At 42.4% G+C, this 17,710-nt stretch overlaps 1 protein-coding gene across 35 annotated transcripts in view; it reads right to left on the bottom strand.

Moving 5' to 3' along the window:
* Window positions 1-17,710, bottom strand: part of LOC109896512 (ankyrin-2) — a 145,872-nt gene that overhangs the window by 58,118 nt on the left and 70,044 nt on the right. For 20 of the 35 annotated variants that reach the window (XR_004211071.1, XR_004211072.1, XM_031832532.1 and 17 more), the window contains 9 exons: window positions 16,549-16,647; window positions 15,362-15,460; window positions 14,967-15,164; window positions 1,803-1,901; window positions 1,583-1,681; window positions 1,155-1,343; window positions 968-1,066; window positions 661-733; window positions 74-148 (listed from right to left, as the gene is read on the bottom strand). Coding sequence is in view for 33 of the 35 variants with exons in the window: in XM_031832532.1 (XP_031688392.1) it covers window positions 74-148; window positions 661-733; window positions 968-1,066; window positions 1,155-1,343; window positions 1,583-1,681; window positions 1,803-1,901; window positions 14,967-15,164; window positions 15,362-15,460; window positions 16,549-16,647 (1,030 nt within the window). In the remaining 2 variants the exon portion in view is untranslated. The remainder of the gene's footprint in view (window positions 1-73; window positions 149-660; window positions 734-967; window positions 1,067-1,154; window positions 1,344-1,582; window positions 1,682-1,802; window positions 1,902-14,966; window positions 15,165-15,361; window positions 15,461-16,548; window positions 16,648-17,710) is intronic. The other 15 variants (XM_031832523.1, XM_031832525.1, XM_031832524.1 and 12 more) reach the window with 3 other exon arrangements.

The following is a 17,710-nucleotide window of genomic DNA, read 5'->3' as shown; positions in this document are numbered from 1 at the left end:
AATTACCACGACCACAACAATCCGCCACACACTCGTCAATAGCATTCACCACGGCAACCTTGACACGGTGTACCTTCTAAATCCATGGAGTCATCTGACAGAATAGCATCCTCATTCTGTTTCAGCCCCGTGGGTACAGTCTGCAGGCCTGTACAGCGTACAGTACAGTGAGAAACTAGCTGACCACAACCAACACACACTAGGATTGGGCTATGGAGAAACGGGAAGGACTTGGGGCAGGCTGAATGAGATGTCTACTCTTATAAAAAGGGTGTCTTTGGCTGTTGCCATAGGGGAACCATTTTTGGTTCCAGGTAGAACCCTTTTGGGTTCCATGTATAAGCTGTTGAAAGGGTTCTTCCTGGAACCCAAAAGGGATCTACCTGGAACCAAAACGGTTCTACCTGGAACCAAAAAGGGTTCTTCAAAGGGTTCTCCTATGGGAATAGCTGAAGAACCATTTTAGGTTCTAGATAGCACCTTTTTTCTAAGAGTATACAGGGAAACTGGGACAGGGTTGGAAGTCAGGCCTACAGAGGTGCTAGTAGGTCAAACCACTAAACCAACCACATAAATAGACTGCAGTTTAGAATAACTGTCTCTATATATGGTGCTGGTCATATACAGTAGGCTAGTGACTGGATCAAGTGTCAAACTCACCCTCCTCATCAGAGACATCCAGGACTTCAGTCATGGTCTCAGGAACATTCATCTTGTGTTTCTCTGTCACCGTCTAGATGACATAAACAGACAAACCCCGTTACAATTTGAGGGACGAATCCTACATGTAACTTCAGTCAAATTGTCACTTAGTCTACTATTGACATTAATGCAAAATTAAGTGAAAATTCAACTCAAGTGGAAGTTAGGATTTGCCCCTCACAGGCTAAATAAACACCATGTGTAAATACTGTGATTTCAGACTAGATGTGAAGGGCTGTTGGACTGAGATAGTTGAATGACTCACGGTTGTCGAGGTAATAATCTCCTCGGTGACCACCTTGAGTGTGTCCACCACAGAGATGTAGCCCAGTCGCCGGGCGATGGCCAGAGCTGTGTTACCATTCTGTTAAGATGGGAGAAAGACATAAGTGTGTGTGTGTGTGTGTGTGTGTGTGTGTGTGTGTGGTGTGTTCAGGAGCGAGTCCACTCACCACAGTGATGTTGTTGGGCTTAGCACCATTCTGCAGCAGTAGATTGATGATGTGTGTGTGTGTGGTGTGTTCAGGAGCGAGTCCACTCACCACAGTGATGTTGTTGGGCTTAGCACCATTCTGCAGCAGTAGATTGATGATGTGTGTGTTTCCTTGCTGTGCTGCTTGGTGGAGGGGAGTGTACCCATTCTGAGAAGATAAAGCACTGACTTTAATGACTGTCTGGCAAGACCTGGTCATTTAAGAGATTCAAACGTGAACCCTTGGGCTAGCACGCCGTTAGAGAAAAGCATGTATTGACATTCATAACACAGAGGAAAAATGTTTAAGTGCTTTATCACACACTATATACACCTTTCTTATGCTCTTCGATATGCAACAAACCCCATTATAAATGCACTGTGGCAGTTTTGTGTATGGTTTATTACCTTGGTTTTGGCGTTGACGCTAGCACCGTTCTGTAAGAGGAAGTTGACCATCTTGGCGTTTCCATAGTGACACGCTACAATCAGTGGAGTGTAGCCCAACTGGGGGAGAGAAATAAATCACAGTATCAAAACATATCTACTAACATTATCAAAGATAAATAATAGTGCCTTATCATCTTTCCAGTAGAATGGTCATTCTATGCTCAAGTTCTGTCCATACCTTAGTTTGCTGGTCCAGGTTGGCTCCATGTGTAGCCAGTATCTCACTGACAACCACCTTGTCCTCCTGGGCAGCAAGATGGAGGGAGGTGAGGCCACTCTGAAGGGACAATATGTTACAATATGTTACTCACCAAATCTCTAAATCCATCAATCAATTAGCACACTGTATAGTGTAACTATAGACAGGAGATTGTCCATAGATACTGTATGTGGTTACATTAGGTTACATGGTTCCCCTAAATATTGAGGGAGTTTTGAGTGACAGGCAACCTTTACCACCAAAACAGGAAATTACACGTTGACAGGGGAGGAAATGTGAGATTGGATACTTGGGTTTTATGACCCGTTTCACTCATGCAGAGTGCAGATACACTCCACCAGGTGTTATCAGTGAGATAGTTTGCATTTGTCGTCGGTACAGTATATATGACAAGGCAGACTGAGTCTGGTACAGCAGTGATATATCTACATCCACTCAGGTCTGTCTGGGGTTCAGTGATAGAGCTGGATGAAGAATGAGCGGATAGGAAAACGGTTAAAGGAGGAATAAATCGGGGGTTTCTGCTTGAAACAAATCCCTGTGATAAATGGGGATAGAGGAGGTTGACTGACAGCCCTGCATGCCTGATCTGCATTTCTAAGACAATGTGTGTCTGGGGCGGGATTATAAAGTGTGCGCTTGTGTGTGTGTGCATGTGTATGTGAGCGCATGTGTTTGTGTGCATGTCCTGTATTCATAAGCGTATGCATGTTTAGTATGTGCATGTCTATAAGCGTGTGTAGGTATGTGCATGCGAGCAGGTGTGTGTCTCGCTTTCGCTTACAGACAGGGATAATTAAGTAGGATCCATGGTCGTCACGGCAGTGTACTAACCTCCCACATCCCTTGCTGTGACTCATCCATCTACAGCACTGGGCACCAGCAAACTTACTGTTCCTAAAATAGTCATGAAATAGCTCTCCACCCCTCTTTTAACTTCATTCCTGCTACATTCTCGTAAGCCATGCAGGTGCTCTGTAATCACAACTTAGTACTTGTAACAAAGCTAAATGTAATAACACTGGTAAATGTAATAACACTGGTAAATGTAATAACACTGCTAAATGTAATAACACTGCTAAATGTAATAACACTGCTAAATGTAATAACACTGCTAAATGTAATAACACTGCTAAATGTAATAACACTGGTAAATGTAATAATCTTTTCTATTTGTAATAACTTTCAGATTTCTTTATGTACAGTGGCAGGAAAAGGTATGTGAACCCTTTGGAATTACCTGGATTTCTGCAAAGAATTTGATCTGATCTTCACATAGACAAACAGTGTGCTTAAACTAAAAGCACACAAATTATTGTATTTATCTTGACTATATTGAATACATCATTTAAACATTCACACTGTAGGTTGGAAAAAGTATGTGAACCCATAGGCTGATGACTTCTCCAAAAGCTAATTGGAGTCACGAGTCAGCTAACCTGGAGTCCAATCAATGAGACGAGATTGGAGATGTTGGTTGGAGCTGCCCTGCCCTATAAAAAACACTCACAAAATTTGAGTTTGGTATTCACAAGAAGCATTGCCTGATGTGAACCATGCCTCGAACAAAATACATCTCAGAAGACCTAAGATAAAAAATAGTTGACTTTCATAAAGCTGGAAAGAGTTATGTTCATCAGTCCACAATGAGATAAATTGTCTATAAATGGAGAAAGTTCAGCACGGTTGCTACTCTCCCTAGGAGTTGCCATCCTGCAAAGATGACTGCAAGAGCACATTGCAGAATGCTTAATGAGGTTAAGGAGAATCCTAGAGTGTCAGCTAAAGACTTACAGAAATCTCTGGAACATGCTAACATCTCTGTTGACGAGTCTACGATATGTAAAACACTAAACAAGAATGGTGCTCATGGGAGGACACCACAGAAGAAGCCACTGCTGTCCAAAAAAACACATTTCTGCACATCTGAAGTTTGCAAAAGAGCATGTTCCACAACACTACTGGCAAAATAAGATGAAACTACAGTTGAGTTGTTTGGAAGGAACAAACAACACAATGTGTGGAGAAGAAAAAGGCACATCACACCAACATCAAAACCTCATCCCAACTGTAAAGTATGGTGGAAGGAGCACCATGGTTTAGGGATGCTTTGCTGCCTCAGGGCCTGGACAACATGCTATCATCGACGGAAAAATGGGAGGCGAAAGTTGAGTCATGATCCCCCTATACGCGCTTCTTAACACCCGACAGAAAGATGAATTCCCAAGTTTATCAAGACATTTTGCAGAAAAATTTAAGACTATCTGTCCGCCAACTGAAGCTCAACAGAAGTTGGGTGATGCAACAGGACAATGACCCAAAAAACAGAAATAAATCAACAACAGAATGGCTTCAAGAGAAGAAAATATGCCCAGTCAGAGTCCTGAACTCAACCCGATTTAAAATGCTGTGGCATGACCTCGAGAGCGGTTCATACCAGACATCCTAAGAATATTGCTGAACTGAAACAGTTTTGTAAAGATGAATGGTCCAAAATTCCTCCTGACCGTTGTGCAGGTCTGATCTGCAACTACAGAAAACGTTTGGTTGTGTTTATTGCTGTTTATTGCAGACTGTCTTTGTCTAATTGGTGTGACTTAGATGAAGGTCAGATCAAATTTTATGACCAATTTATGCAGAAATCCAGGTAATTCCAAAGGGTTCACATACCTTTTCTTGCCACTGTAATAACTTGCCGGTAAACGGAATAAAACGTTGAACGATAAACGGAATAACGTTTTCCGGTAAATGTAACACACACACACATTCTGTCTTCAACGAGGTCCGGAGGGCCGCACAGATTTCGTTTTACATTCGCATAAAATGTGCCTCCATCCATCGTTTTATCCATTGTTTTGGGAATTTGCAATGCTCCCTGAATGTCTAGCTACGATTTCAGTGATTATTAGCAAGCTGGACACAGTCAAGAAACTGTATGAATGTAGGTCCTTTATCATTTCTCCGGGGGCATTAAAACACATATCTTTGTTATGGTTTTCTTTTGCAAAATAACTATGCATTAACTGACTTATTTTTGAATAATTGTCAACATACTGTATAACATCACATTAAGGTCTAGGACGTTCACTCTATTACAAGGAACAATTGCATGTCTATTTTTCTCCAGAGAAGTAGCTTATTATTGTTGGCGCATACGCTAGCCTATCTTTTTTGTTGTTGTATTTTTTGTATTTTACCCCCTTTTTCTTTCCAATTTCCATCTGGTCTCATCGATGCAATTTCCCAATGGGCTCGGGAGGCGAAAGTCGAGTCATGACCCCCCCATCCGCGCTTCTTAACACCCGCCCACTTTACCCGGAAGCCAGCCGCACCAATGTGTCGGAGGAAACACCTTTCACCTGACAACCGATGTCAGCCTTTAGGCGCCCGCCCCGCCACAAGGAGTCGCTAGAGTGTGATGAGCCAAAGCTCTTGCGGCTAGGACCACGGATTGACTCGGGAGTGTGACTGTTTGAATCCTTGCTGTTTGTTGGTGTTTCCCTCTGCCTTGGGACCTGCCCTGTCTGGAACTGCGAGGAGTAACAGTCTACATTCATACCATGACAAAGACCAAAGCTGGTGGGAGTACCATTGAGGACAGTGGAGTCTCTCTATCACAGGTGAAGGATCTTTTAAACCAACAAAAACTGTTCTATAAGCAGTTGTTACAACAACATGAAAATAGTGTTGTGTCCAAATATTGGTGGAGTAATAAAATAATGGGCGATCTGACCAGAGAGGTCCAGGACCTGAAGAACAGTTTGCAGTTCACCCAGGGTCAGCTTGATGGGTTTAAACAGGAGAACAGCTAGATGACAGAAATCTGTACGTCATTGAGAGAGTTCTGTATGTGACCTAATGATAACAATGATGGAGAAATCAGAACCACATTGTTGTGGACAGAATTGCAGAATCTTCACATGAGACTTGGATGGAGTCCGAGGACAAAGTGAGGGAAATTATCACTGAGAAACTGAAGATGGATCACAGGAAGATTGAGGTGGAGCGCGCCCACAGGACCTGAAAACCCCCCCAACGGCACAGGTGACAAGTAGACAAGTTCCTGAGATTATAGGACAAGGTAGCTGTTCTGGAAAAAGCCAAGAAACGAGGAGGGACGTAGGGACATCCGTTATAACAGGCTCATTGTTCACCCTCCCTCCCAGAAGCCTGGAAGGGATGAGTGAGCCAAGCCTGTGGGTTCGTAGTTTCAACCCCACAGCACACACACAATTACACACCAACGGATTGCTGAATGTTTCATTTTCTCTTGTCCTCCATATTATGTCTCTGATAAGCTACAAGGAAAGGGCTACAAAAGCCCATATTATGTCTCTGATAAGCTACAAGGAAAGGGCTACAAAAGCCCATATTATGTCTCTGATAAGCTACAAGGAAAGGGCTACAAAAGCCCATATTATGTCTCTGATAAGCTACAAGGAAAGGGCTACAAAAGCCCATATTATGTCTCTGATAAGCTACAAGGAAAGGGCTACAAAAGCCCATATTAATATATCGTATGTAACCTCAGAAATGAGGTTCATGAAATAAATAACTTGCTAAGATCAGATCATTTTCATATATTAGCGATCTCTGAGACTCACTTGGGTAATTCCTTTGATGACACAGTATTAGCAATACAAGGATATAACATCCAGTTGAAGTCAGAAGATTACATACACTTAGGTTGGAGTCATTAAAACTTGTTTGTCAACCACTCCACACATTTCTTGTAACAAACTATAGTTTTGGCAAGTCGTTTAGGACATCTACTTTATGCATGACAAAAGTAATTTTTCCAACAATTGTTTACAGACAGATTATTTAACTTAGAATTCACTGTAAGCACCAGCTGTAAGAGCAGCTCACAGATCATTGCACCTGATCTTTACATCTGTAAATAGCCCATCCAACTACCTCATCCCCATACTGTATTTATTGATTTATTTTGCTCCTTTGCACCCCAGTATCTCTACTTGCACATTCATCTTCTGCACATCTATCACTCCAGTGTTTAATTGCTATATTGTAATTACCTCGCCACTATGGCCTATTTTATTTCCTTACCTCCCTTATCTTACCTCATTTGCACACACTGTATATATACTTTTTTCTACTGTATTATTGACTGGATGTTTGTTTATTCCATGTGTAACTCGTGTTGTTGTATGTGTTGAACTGCTTTGCTTTATCTTGGCCAGGTAGCAGTTGTAAATGAGAACTTGCTCTCAACTAGCCTACCTGGTTAAATAAAGGTGAAATATATATATTTTTAAACTGTATCACAATTCCAGTTGGTCAGAAGTTTACATACACTAAGTTGACTGTGCCTTTAAACAGCTTGGAAAATTCCAAAAAATTATGTCATGGCTTTAGAAGCTTCTAAATTGGAGGTGTACCTGTGGATGTTTTTCAAGGCCTACCTTCAATCTCAGTGCCTCCAAGCTTGGCATCATGGTGAAATCGAAAGAAATCAGCCAAGACCTCAGAAAAAAATTGTGGACCTCCACATGTCTGGTTCATCCTTGGGAGCAATTTCCAAATGACTGAAGGTACCACGTTCATCAAGTATAAACACCATGGGACCACGCAGCTGTCATACCTCTCAGGAAGAAGACGTGTTCTGTCTCCTAGAGATGAACACACTTTGGTGCGAAAAGTGCAAATCAATCCCAGAACAACAGCAAAGGACCTTGTGAAGATGCTGGAGGGAACAGGTACAAAAGTATCTATAACCACAGTAAAACTAATCCTATATCAACATAACCTGAAAGGCTGCTCAGCAAGGATGAAGTCACTGCTCCAAAACCGCCATAAAAAAAGCCAGACTACGGTTTGCAACTGCACATGGTGACAAAGATCATACTTTTTGTCCTCTGCTCTGATGAAACAAAAATAGAACTGTTTGGTCATAATGACCATCGTAATGTTTGGAGGAAAACGGGGGATGCTTACAGGCTGAAGAACACCATCCCAACCATGAAGCACGGGGGTGGCAGCATCATGTTGTGGGGCTGCTTTGTTGCAGGAGGGACTGGTGCACTTCACAAAATAGATAGCATCATGATGTAGAAAAATTATATTGAAGCAACTTCTCAAGACATCAGTTAAAGCTTGGTCGCAAATGGGTCTTCCAAATCAAATCAGCAAATCAAATTGATTTATAAAGCCCTTCTTACATCAGCTGATATCTCAAATTGCTGTACAGAAATTGACTACGACCACAAGCATACGTCCAAAGTTGTGGCAAAACCAAGTCCTGACCTCAATCCCATAGAAAATTTGAACTGAAAAAGCATTTGCGCAAGGAGGCCTAGAAACCTGACTCAGTTACACCAGCTCTGTCAGGAGGAATGGCCCAAAATGTACCCAACTTATTGTAGAAACTTGTGGAAGGCTACCCAAAACATTTGACACAAGTTAAACAATTTAAAGGCAATGCTAACAAATACGAATTGAGTGTATGTAAACTTCTGACCAACTGGGAATATGATGAAAGAAATAAAAGCTGAAATAAATCATTCTCTCTACCATTATTCTGACATTTCACATTCTTAAAATAAAGTGGTGATCTTAACTGACCTAAGACAGGTTCTTTTTACTAGGATTAAATGTCAGGAATTGTGAAAAACTGAGTTTAAATGTATTTGCCTAATGTGTATGTAAACTTCGACTTCAACTGTATTTCGAAGAGGCAAGAATGCACATGGGGGAGGTGTTGCTGTATATATTCAGAGCCATGTCCCTGTAACGCTTAGAGAAGATCTAAGTGTTATTGAAGTGTTGTGGTTGCAGGTTTACCTGCCTCATCTAAAGACTAATATTTTAGAGTGTTGCTTTAGGCCACCAAGTGCTAACAGTCAGTATATAGATAATGTGTGTGAAATGCTTGATAGTGTATGTGATGTAAACAGAGAGAGCAATTTTTTGGGGGGACCTGAATATTGACTGGTTTTCATCAAGCTGTTCGCTCAAGGAGGAAGTTTCTCACTGTAACCAGTGCCTGTAATCTGGTTCAGGTTATTAATCAACCTACCAGGTATTTACAAAGAATACAGGAACTATTTCATCCACATGTTCTAATCACATTTTTACTAATACTATAGAACTTTGTCCTAAAGATGTATCGATACACCTTGGATGCAGGAAAGCCAAGGTTCCAAAAGCTGGTGTATAAGATATCATGCAGATGATTTTGCTGTGACTCTTATGTGGATGATGTAGAAAATATTTGTTGGTCTGATGTGATTAATAAGGAGCATCCTACGTCTTTAAAAAAAAGTTTTATGTTTAACCTTTATTTAACTAGGCAAGTCAGTTAAGAACAAATTCTTATTTACAATGACGGCCTACCACGGCCAAACCCGGATGGCGCTGGGCCAAATGTGCGCCACCTGATGGGACTCCCAATCACGGCCGGATGTGATGCAGCGTGGATTCAAACCAGGTCCTGCAGTGGCGCCTCTTGCACTGAGATGCAGTGTCTTAGACCTCTGCGCCTCTCGGGAGTCTCTACACTTGATGAATTTATGAAATTGCTTCTTCCAAGGATTAATAAACATGCACCTGTTAAGAAACTGACAGTTAGAACTGTTAAGGCGATATTGAATTAATGAGGAATTGAATGATTTTGTTTGACCAAATATAATGCTATTTCTTTGTGAAGAAATTAGCAACAGACTTTCAGCATGCTTATAGAGAAGGGCACTCAACATGTACTGCACTGGCACAAATGACTGATGGCTGGTTGAAAGAACTTGATAATAAGAAGATTGTGGGAGCTATACTGTTAGATTTCAGTGTAGCCTTTGATATTATTGATGAAACCTGTTGTTGAAAAAACATATGTGATATGGCTTTTCAACCATATCATGGATTGAGAGCTATCTATCTAATATAAAACACAGGGTTTTCATTAATGGAACCTTTTCAAATGTTAAACATGTAAAGTGTGGTGTACTCCAGGGCAGCTCTATTGGCCCTCTACTCGTTTCTATTTTTACCAATGACCTGCCACTGGCATTAAACAAAGCCTGAGTGTCCATGTATGCTGATGATTCAACCATATATGCGTCAGCAAACCAAAGCTAGTGAAATCACTGCAACCCTAAACAAAGACTTGCAGTCAGTTTATGAATTCGTGGCCAGTAATAAACTGGTCCTAAACATCTCTAAAACTAAAAGCATTGTATTTGGTACAAATCATTCCATAAGCTCTAAACCTCAGCTGAATCTGGTAATGAATATAGCGGCTGTTGAACAAGTGGAGGAGATTAAATTACTTAGTGTTACCTTAGATTGTAAACTGTCATGGTCAAAACATATTGATTCAATGGTTGTAAAGATGGGGAGAGTGCTGTCTGTGATAAAGAGATGCTCTGCTTTTTTGACACCACACTCCACAAAGCAAGTCCTGCAGGCTCTACTTCTATCTTACCTTGATTATTGTCCAGTCATATGGTCAAGTGCTACAAAGAAGGACCTAGTTAAGCTGCAGCTGGTCCAGAACAGAGCCGCACATCTTGCTCTTCATTGTAATCAGAGGGCTAATATCAATACTATGCAGGCCAGTCTCTCTTGGCTAAGAGTTGAGGAGAGACTGACTGCATCACTTCTTCATTTTATAAGAAACAATGTGTTGGAATTTCCAAATTGTTTGCATAGTCAACTTATGTACGGCACTGACACAGACACTTACTCCACCAGACATGCTACTAAGGGTCTTTTCACAGTCGCCAGGTCCAGAACAGATTCAAGGTAACGTACAGTATTACACAGAGCCATGATTGCATGGAACTCCCTTCCATCTCATATACAGCAAGAGAACAGCAAACCTGGTTTCAAAAAAACAAATAAAGCAACACCTCAAGGCTCAATGCCGTAACCTACTTTTTGTGTGTATGTACTGACATGTATGTGTCACTGATAGATGCACACACACACACACACACACACACACACACACACACACACACACACACACACACACACACACACACACACACACACACACAAAAAAACTACATGTAAATATTGTTAATGTGTGTAAATTGTAGTCTTTTGTCTGTAATGTCTTTTTCGTTATGTGTCGGACCCCAGGTGACCATGACACAACGTCCCAAGAACGTCATAAAAATGTCCTCAGGGACGTCTCCAGGACAAACTGAGGACTAGACAATACCTTCAGTGGACCATGAAGCAACGTCCCAAGAACGTCCTAAAAACATCTTCGGAGAAGCCCCTGGGACAAACTGGGAACTACAAAAAGGTCCCCCAGAGAACGTTCCTTTGGGACCATCAAGCAACATCATAAGGACAAGTGAAATTACAATTTCATCTCAATGAATACATGTACTCTGTTTTCTGCTTTTTATAATATATGGATTCCTAAAGTATTTGTTGATATACAGTACCACTCAACAGTTTGGGTTTTCTTTATTTTTACTATTTTCTACATTGTAGAATAATAGTAAAGATATCAAAACTACTATGAAATAACAAATATGGAACCATATAGTAACCAAAAAAGTGTTAAACAAATCAAGATATATTTTATATTGGTTTTACCATGGTCATAGCCTGGTCTTACCTTGGTCACAGCATGGTCATACCTTGGTATTACCTTGGTCTTAGCTTGGCCATAGCTTGCTCTTATCCCATCATAATATAAGATTGAGATTGAGATTTCAGTTGCTATCCCCTACTGGCTTTCAGGTGCTATCCCCTACTGGCGTTCAGGTGCTATCCCCTACTGGCTTTCAGGTGCTATCCCCTACTGGCTTTCAGGTGCTATCCCCTACTGGCTTTCAGGTGTTATCCCCTACTGGCTTTCAGATGCTATCCCCTACTGCCTTTCAGGTGCTATCACCTACTGCCTTTCAGGTGCTATCCCCTACTGGCTTTCAGGTGCTATCCCCTACTGGCTTTCAGGTGCTATCCCCTACTGGCTTTCAGGTGCTATCCCCTACTGGCTTTCAGGTGCTATTCCCTACTGGCTTTCAGGTGTTATCCCCTACTGGCTTTCAGGTGCTATCCCCTACTGGCTTTCAGGTGCTATCCCCTAATGGCTTTCAGGTGCTATCCCCTACTGCCTTTCAGGTGCTATCCCCTACTGGCTTTCAGGTGCTATCACCTACTGTCTTTCAGGTGCTATCCCCTACTGGCTTTCAGGTGCTATCCCCTACTGCCTTTCAGGTGCGATCCCCTACTGGCTTTCAGGTGCAATCACCTACTGCCTTTCAGGTGCTATCACCTACTGGCTTTCAGGTGCTATCCCCTACTGCCTTTCAGGTGCTATCACCTACTGGCTTTCAGGTGCTATCACCTACTGCCTTTCAGGCGCTATCACCTACTGCCTTTCAGGTGCTATCACCTACTGCCTTTCAGGTGCTATCACCTACTGCCTTTCACGTGCTATCACCTACTGCCTTTCAGGCGCTATCACCTACTGCCTTTCAGGTGCTATCACCTACTGCCTTTCACGTGCTATCACCTACTGCCTTTCAGGTGCTATCACCTACTGCCTTTCAGGTGCTATCACCTACTGCCTTTCAGGCGCTATCCCCTACTGGCTTTCAGGTGCTATCCCCTACTGGCTTTCAGGTGCTATCCCCTACTGGCTTTCAGGTGTTATCCCCTACTGGCTTTCAGATGCTATCCCCTACTGCCTTTCAGGTGCTATCACCTACTGCCTTTCAGGTGCTATCCCCTACTGGCTTTCAGGTGCTATCCCCTACTGGCTTTCAGGTGCTATCCCCTACTGGCTTTCAGGTGCTATCCCCTACTGGCTTTCAGGTGCTATCCCCTACTGGCTTTCAGGTGTTATCCCCTACTGGCTTTCAGGTGCTATCCCCTACTGGCTTTCAGGTGCTATCACCTACTGTCTTTCAGGTGCTATCCCCTACTGGCTTTCAGGTGCTATCCCCTACTGCCTTTCAGGTGCGATCCCCTACTGGCTTTCAGGTGCAATCACCTACTGCCTTTCAGGTGCTATCACCTACTGGCTTTCAGGTGCTATCCCCTACTGCCTTTCAGGTGCTATCACCTACTGGCTTTCAGGTGCTATCACCTACTGCCTTTCAGGCGCTATCACCTACTGCCTTTCAGGTGCTATCACCTACTGCCTTTCACGTGCTATCCCCTACTGCCTTTCAGGTGCTATCACCTACTGCCTTTCAGGTGCTATCACCTACTGCCTTTCAGGCGCTATCCCCTACTGGCTTTCAGGTGCTATCCACTACTGGCTTTCAGGTGCTATCACCTACTGCCTTTCAGGCGCTATCACCTACTTCCTTGGTGGCTATGAGTAAGGCACTTTGCCCCTTAATTGCCACAAAGGAAAGGCTAACACTGTTCAGCTCCAAACCTGTGCTGTGTTTTGTGTGTCATAGGTTTTGGTAAGATGACAACAAAAATACATGTTTCCATTGTACAATATACTTTTATTTTGAAATAAAAATGTTGCCTGAAGATGTGTGTGTTATTTTGTCACCTGCCTATGTGTTCCTGTGAGTGTGTGTGCATGTGTGTGTTTATAATCTGTATGTGTGGGTATATACCAGTATGTGTCTTTTTGCAACAACAAGGGGAATATTAATATTCATTGATAACCCCCCTTGTGAAATAATTCATAACTCCTTCATGAATTTTCCATTATCATTCATCATAACCTTCATACCACATTCAACATCAATCATATTTAATCTTCAAAACAAAAGAGTATTATAGGTTACTTTATAATCAAACTATCTGGTTGGATTGAGCTGTTACTGACTGCGTTAGTTCTGTGCCGCACAAGACTTTAATAGCCTCTGCTGAGGTGAAGCCAAGGTGTCAGCTTGTGAAGCTAATGCCATTCTTCAGGTTTCAGGCAAGGTTACTCAACATATTAATTTGACTCCAATTGCCCTGGTGCCATCCAGACCTACCATCCAGATTTGAAATCGTACAAAATACTTTAAGTGTTTGGCTTGAGCCTGCCTGGAGTGCCAGGCGGATGGGTTTTGCACTTTTGGGACTATTCCATGTCCATCAAAAAGACGGAAATAACAAATGAAGACCTTGATTTGGGCTATTACACGAACGGTTGAAGCTATTAACCACACGACTGTGCATGTGTGTACATTTCAATGTGTGCTTGTGTAACGGATGTGAAACGGCTAGCTTAGTTAGCGGTGCGCGCTAAATAGCGTTTCAATCGGTGACGTCACTTGCTCTGAGACCTTGAAGTAGTGGTTCCCCTTGCTCTGCAAGGGCCGCGGCTTTTGTGGAGCGATGGGTAACGATGCTTCGTGGGTGACTGTTGTTGATGTGTGCAGAGGGTCCCTGGTTTGCGCCCGGGTATGGGCGAGGGGACGGTCTAAAGTTATACTGTTACACTTGTGAGTGTGTCTATGTATGAGTATTCATGGATGATGTGCATGAGTTTGTTTGTGTTGTAATTGGCTGTGGGTGCTGGTATGTGCATCCAATTGGGGGAAGTAGCACATAATAACATTGATTTTGTGATGTTATAACATGATTGGTTGAAAAAAGTTGTTATTCACTAGTTAATGAAATAACTTATTACACTTATCGGAAAAAAGTTATTATGTTTACCTTATAAACATTTTTACATTTACCAGCAAGTTATTACATTTACCAGGTTTAAAAATAGAAACATTATTACATTTCCTGGTGTTAATACATTTACCGTTGTTACAGGGCTGGAAGCTAACCTGAGATATGTGTGTGTAATTCGCATTTTTCTGAGAAAATATCACAAAGATATCGACGAGTCTTTTAGAGGGAAAGCTAACCCCCCCTGTGAGGATTCGCCCTTACTGACAGCGTAACTATATTCACAAAAGACCCTGAAAAAGGGAGATCTGAAAGGAGAGAACGCGAGTGGAAAGAAAGACTGGCATCAGAGGCCCTATTCATTTGAATCCCTCAGAAGCAGTGAGACATCACGTCTCAGAGAAGAGAGGCAGTCAGTATCTGTGACCAGAGTACGAAGGCCTATGTACAACTTTAACTTTTCAGTTGGTTTTAATGTGTGAGTCGTTGAAGAGTGGGTTCAAACACACGGCCGCGTTACATAAGCAGTTTAAAACCAAGAGGGATGGGAAGATGTAGCCCTACCTTGGTGGAGACGTTGACTTCAGTCCCCTTCTCGATGAGCAGGGCGGCCATGTCAGCGTGCCCCTCCTGTGAGGCCAGGTGCAGAGGGGTGACCCCCTGCTTGGTCAGGATGTTGGTGTCTGCCCCGTACTGCAGCAGCACCACCGCTATGTCCATCTGGTTCTTCTTCGCCGCAATGTGGAGTGGGGTGTAGCCGTTCTGGAGGGAGAGTGTGTGAGAGAGAAAGACAAATTCAGCCATACAGATACCTTTAGAGATGTAGTCACTCACTCACTCACTCACTCACACACACACACAGCTTCAATACCACATTGACTGTCCACCCCTAGGCTGACCGACATCTCTCCTCCTACCTGTTTGGGGAGAGTGCCAGAGTGGCCTCACGGAGGTCTCACCTTAGCCGTGGTGTGGGGGGAGGCCCCTTTGTCCAAAAGCAGGAGTGCCACCTTCTGGTTATCATAATGTGCAGCGACATGGAGAGGTGTGAGGCCGTTCTGCAAGGATGACGAGGTGAGTGCAGATTGGATAAAAGCAGGCTGGTTAGCGGAGCAAGCAGCCATTAAGAACACTGGTCAACATACACAACACATGATAAATAAGCTGAGTTATAGGGGCACTATTACAGCTTGTTACAGAAAACGAGGCTTATATTAAAGAGCAAGCAGCAGGAGGATCGCTGGGCGGGTCCTTATTCAAAAAGAATAAGAAGAAACAAATTATATCTGTTATCTGTCTTTCCTAATAGTAGAGGAATAAACAGCAGTTAATCCAACTAAAAGTTGATATAATCAAACTATGCTTACCGGTAGGCTCGCTGACAACATAGCCTCAACCAGAAATAACAACAGACTTTTAAAATATATAGCCAGACTATTCCTCATCAGATAATTCCTCATCAGACTATTCCTCATCAGACTATTCCTCATCAGACTATTCCTCATCAGACTATTCCTCATCAGACTATTCCTCATCAGACTATTCCTCATCAGACTATTCCTCATCAGACTATTCCTCATCAGATAATTCCTCATCAGACTATTCCTCATCAGATAATTCCTCATCAGATAATTCCTCATCAGATAATTCCTCATCAGACTATTCCTCATCAGACTATTCCTCATCAGATAATTCCTCATCAGACTATTCCTCATCAGATAATTCCTCATCAGATAATTCCTCATCAGATAATTCCTCATCAGATAATTCCTCATCAGACTATTCCTCATCAGATAATTCCTCATCAGATAATTCCTCATCAGATAATTCCTCATCAGATAATTCCTCATCAGACTATTCCTCATCAGACTATTCCTCATCAGATAATTCCTCATCAGATAATTCCTCATCAGATAATTCCTCATCAAACAATTCCTCATCAGATAATTCCTCATCAAACAATTCCTCATCAGATAATTCCTCATCAGATAATTCCTCATCACTTAAAATAGGTCAGAGCATTGTCTGATATTGTAAAAATATAACACACCTTGTGAGAAATAGACTTTTCTACGGTGTAGTTATTTCTCCCTCTAACACAAAACTATACAATGATTAAGAGTTTGAAATTTATGGTAATGCTTACCTTCCCAGCAGAATCAGGGGGAGCTGTTTTTTTCAGGAGAAGTTTGACCACATCCAGGCTTCCGTACTTGGATGCCACATGCAGGGGAGTGAATCCTTTCTGTATGGAGACAACATACAGATGACCATTTAATAATGACTGAAACAAACACTATCTATATCTTCATCAATGTGCATAAGGCCCATGGAATACACCGAGTGTACAAAACATTAGGAACAGCCTCCTTATATTAAGTTGCACCCCATTTTGTCCTCTGAACAGCCTCAATTCGTCAGGTCATGGCCTCTACAAGGTGTTGAAAGCGTTTCACAGGGATACTGGCACATGTTGACTCCAATGCTTCCCACAATTGTGTCAAGTTGACTGGATGTCGCTTGGGTGGTGGACCATTCTTGATACACACAGGAAACTGTTGAGCGTGAAAAACCCCGGCAACGCAATTTAACAAGGTGCACAATAACAACACATTTCTGTGCACCCACATTGCTTATGCAATCGTAGGTAATATCCCAAAATCTAATTTACAGAGTAAAACCTGATCAGTAACATATTACCAACGCAGCCACCAGGTGGTGCTCTTTAGCCATTGTTACATTAGGCTGTTGTGATAGGACGACGGTGTTGCCTCCATGTCACGTCTCCCGTGTTTACGACCCAGCCCATGAAGAGAGGGAATCCTATTATCTATGTAACGCTGGTTCATTACTGATGTAATACACATCCGAGTAGAAACAACGTGTAGATAAGAAGAGAATGAGAGGCACTAATGGTGGTGTTGTGAAAATTTAGAATCCATAGGGTGTAAAACATCACCTATCTAACAGATCAAACACAGGCAATTAGGGACAGAGGTAGAGATGAGCACGTCTACGAAGATGTTGTTCAACGGGCAAACCGCTGTCCCTGTCCTGTTGTTGATGCTAACAATGCCACACCTGTTATCCCCATTAGACAAGGAGAAGAGGGGGAAGGGAGGAGAGGGAGATAGATATAGAGAGAGAAGAAGATGGGGACAGAGAGAGAGAGAGAGAGAGAGATAGATAGATATAGAGAGAGAAGAAGATGGGGACAGAGAGAGAGAGAGAGAGAGAGATAGATAGATATAGAGAGAGAAGAAGATGGGGACAGAGAGAGAGAGAGAGAGAGAGAGAGAGAGAGAGAG

This window comes from Oncorhynchus kisutch, linkage group LG9 (assembly GCF_002021735.2).
Source record: "Oncorhynchus kisutch isolate 150728-3 linkage group LG9, Okis_V2, whole genome shotgun sequence".
Classification (NCBI taxonomy): domain Eukaryota; kingdom Metazoa; phylum Chordata; class Actinopteri; order Salmoniformes; family Salmonidae; genus Oncorhynchus; species Oncorhynchus kisutch.
This window is presented reverse-complemented; position numbering and strand designations above follow the sequence as displayed.